This window comes from Pteropus medius, unplaced genomic scaffold, assembly GCF_902729225.1.
Source record: "Pteropus medius unplaced genomic scaffold, Ma_sr-lr_union100, whole genome shotgun sequence".
Classification (NCBI taxonomy): Eukaryota; Metazoa; Chordata; class Mammalia; order Chiroptera; family Pteropodidae; genus Pteropus; species Pteropus medius.
This window is the reverse complement of record NW_024340700.1, coordinates 1087292-1090547: the sequence shown is the minus strand read 5'-3', so window position 1 is coordinate 1090547 and position 3256 is coordinate 1087292. Positions and strand designations below refer to the sequence as shown.

At 50.0% G+C, this 3256-nt stretch overlaps 1 protein-coding gene across 1 annotated transcript; it reads left to right on the top strand.

Moving 5' to 3' along the window:
* The first annotated feature begins 936 nt into the window (after positions 1 to 936).
* Positions 937 to 2563, top strand: LOC120617272 (UPF0598 protein C8orf82 homolog). Its single transcript, XM_039880877.1, has 3 exons — positions 937 to 1223; positions 1814 to 1862; positions 2110 to 2563. Exons 1-3 carry the CDS (start codon positions 1029 to 1031, stop codon positions 2553 to 2555), a joined length of 690 nt encoding a protein of 229 aa, XP_039736811.1. The 5' UTR covers positions 937 to 1028; the 3' UTR covers positions 2556 to 2563.
* Positions 2564 to 3256: the final 693 nt, after the last annotated feature.

Sequence of the window (3256 nt, the reverse complement as noted above, 5' to 3'; positions counted from 1 at the left end):
AACTCTATGGCCTAAATACCCAGGATGGAATCACTGGATATTTAGAGTATATGTGCTATTTTTTTTTTTTTAATTATAATGCTGTTACTAGATTTCTTACCCAAGGTAATAATTCATAGATCCACTAGCAAGTTTTATCTTCCTGAACATCATTTCATGTATTTGTTGACCTTTTGGATTTGCTATCCTATGAATTGCCAGTTCATATCCTTTGTTCATGTTTTTCATTTGGAAACAAATGCCCTCAATGATTTTTAAGGATTTTTTTTTTTTTGGCAAGGCAACCCTTGGTTGACCTCTCAGATTACAAAGACCTTGTCAGCTTACAATCCTTTAATTTTTTTTAATTTTTTTATGCCTACAGCACCTGGTCTTTCTAGGTAGTCTCCCATCCAAGTACTAACCAGGCCCGACCCTGCTTAGCTTCCGAGATCAGATGAGATTTTTAAGGAATTTTTAGTAGTTCATTTCGGAAGGAAATGGGTAAATGGCATTATGGTAGATATATATATATATATTTTTTTAATTTCAATGGGATTTTATTTCTAGAAGTTTTATTAGAAATCCCTGATAAATTTTGTTTGTTTCTTCACCTCTATTCAGCATCTAGTTGGACGAGCAGACTCAGTCCCGACAAACTGGTTTCTCCGAGGGCGGGGGAGACAGGCCAGTGCGGGTACCTCGGGTACCTCGGGTACCTCGACCACGTGCCCGTGGCCAGCCTCGGAGGAGAGAGGCACAAAGCCCACACGCCAGCGCCCTGTCCCTAGCCTGCCTGTCTCCCAGTTCATGAACCCGCTTGCAGCCCCGTTTCTCACCTGCAGTCAGGCGGCCCTGCCTGCCACGCTGTCCTCAGCCCGAAAACAGGGTGGGCTGCTCTCACAAGCCCAGAAAAGGAAGAACAACCCAGACGTCCGGGATGCGGGGAAAGGGCGGCCAGGCTGGTCGAGGTCAGCAGCTGTCGCCGGAACCCAAAATACAAGGCCTCAACCGCGGGAGGACGCGTATTCGTGCTGCGCCGCCACCATATGACCACTGGCCGCTTCCGGCTCAGGACAAGGATGTGGCCGGCGTGCGGGGCGCTCTGGGCTTGGGCCCTGCCCTTGGCGCGGACCCCCAGGGCCCGGGCCTGCGGTGGGGGCAGGGGCATCTCCTACACTCAGGGCCAGAGCCCAGAGCCCCGTACGCGCGAGTACTTTTACTACGTGGATCATCAAGGCCAGGTGGGCCAGGGACGGGGCCGCGGAGGGCCCCTGCAAGAGGGGGCGGGCGGGAAGGGTGGGCAGTGTCTCTAAGGTAAGTGAACCCAACTCTGCTGAGCTAGGGCAGCGCGCTGGAGTGACTGGGCCGTCCAGTCCCAGCTCAAGACGGCTGGTCCCCAGCTGCCAACTTTCCACACATGGCGGCGCCCAGAGCGCTCTGCATCCCCAGTTCCTTCCCTACTCATCCGCCACCAGCCCCGCCTGCTTTGGAAACCCTGGCAGGAGCAACCACCATAACTCCGAGGAAGCAAGTCTAGCCTCCACGGAGGAGGTGTCACAGCAGACTAGAAAACTGAAAGGAGGCAGGAAAGGCATGCCACTTCAGTGAACCCGTGTGCCAGGAAGCACGGCCCAGGTTCAGGGTAGACAAGGGTAAGTTGGCAGTGCCCCCAAGTTGACCTAAATGCCTCTCTTTGCTCGGTATATGCTTCTCTGTGCACGGTGTGCACAGACAAGCAAGGAGAGCAGTCTCAGATCCGCCTAGAGGTCCCTGCCTTGGGGAGGTCTTCCCACCGGGACTCATGGGCCACGGCCTGTCCCTCTGTCTGCAGCTTTTCCTGGATGACTCCAAAATGAAGAATTTCATCACCTGTTTCAAAGGTACTGCTGCGCCCTCCTCCCCCACATTCCTTACCCCTTCCAGGAAGGCTCTGGAGGGCTCCGCTCCTCAACCCCGCCGCAGCGGGAAAATGGGCTTCCTGAGGTCAAGAGCCCCGCTATCCAAACTGAAATCGGGACGGCCCTCCAACAGCTGGCGCCGGCCCTTGGCGTGACCCAGGACGAGCCATTTGCCTGGGAACCTTGGGTTCCTGGCACGATGAGCAACCTGTGCCCTTCGATCCCCTAGACCCGCAGTTCCTCGTCACCTTCTTCTCCCGACTGAGACCAAACCGCAGCGGCCGCTACGAGGCCTCCTTCCCCTTCCTCTCTACCTGCGGCAGAGAGCGCAACTTCCTGCGCTGCGATGACCGGCCTGTGGTCTTCACGCATCTGCTGGCTGCGGGCCCCGGGCCTCCGCGCCTCTCTTACTGCGGCGGCGGCGAGGCCTTGGCCGTGCCCTTCGAGCCGGCTCGTCTGCTGCCCCTGGCCACCAACGGGCGCCTCTATCACCCCGCACCAGAGCGCGCCGGCGGCGTAGGCCTGGTGCGCTCGGCCCTGGCCTTCGAGCTCAGCGCCTGCTTCGAATACGCGCCTGGCGCGAATGCGCTGCCCTCGCACGTGCGCTGGCAGGGCCGCCGCCTCGCCCTCACCATGGACCTGGCCCCGCTGCTGCTCGCCGCCCCGCAGCCCTGAGCGTCAGGCGGGTGATGGTCCCTGAGAAATTTTAAAAACACTGTTTATGTCATCTATTGTTATATGTTTATTCTCTTTAAGTTTGTTTTATATTAAAAAAATGCATTAAATTATGGTGGCAGATTTCCTAGTAATGAATCGCCACTTAATTCTAAAATAAAACCTATATTAGAGTGTATTTTTTGATAAATTGTAAGTTTTCTAATATTTTTTAACCTATGTATTAAAATGTAAGATTGATCTGTAATATTTTCTCTATTTAAGGGATGTAAATTGTTGTATTTATGGTCTTATACATGTATACATATGTGTGTGTATATATATTTTTATTCAAAACAACTTTTTTCTCTATCAGACCTACTGACAATTGAAAGTGGTATCCTAAAGTTTCATTATAAATATAAATCATTATATTTTAATTTATTTTATAATATATTTTTGTTTATATATTTAGTTGCTATGTTTGGTACATAAAATTTAATAATTATTATATCTCTGTCATAAATAGTAATCTAATTATATGTCTTTATCCTGATTAGTACCATTATTCTTAAATTTCAGCTTTTCTGATAATTATAATTCCACTTTTGCTTTATTTTGTTTGAATATACCTGATATTCCTCTGCTCATCTCTTTATTATAACATTTTCTATAAAGTCAGTACATAGCTATGCTCTTTACTTCAATTTGATGGTTTCTAT

Excerpts from the sequence above, each read along its gene's own strand:
- LOC120617272 (XM_039880877.1), top strand. The coding sequence starts at position 1,029 with ATGACCACTGGCCGCTTCCGGCTCAGGACAAGGATGTGGCCGGCGTGC. Across the intron at positions 1,224-1,813 it reads ACGTGGATCATCAAGGCCAG|CTTTTCCTGGATGACTCCAA; the intron begins GTGGGCCAGGGA and ends CTCTGTCTGCAG. Across the intron at positions 1,863-2,109 it reads TTTCATCACCTGTTTCAAAG|ACCCGCAGTTCCTCGTCACC; the intron begins GTACTGCTGCGC and ends TCGATCCCCTAG.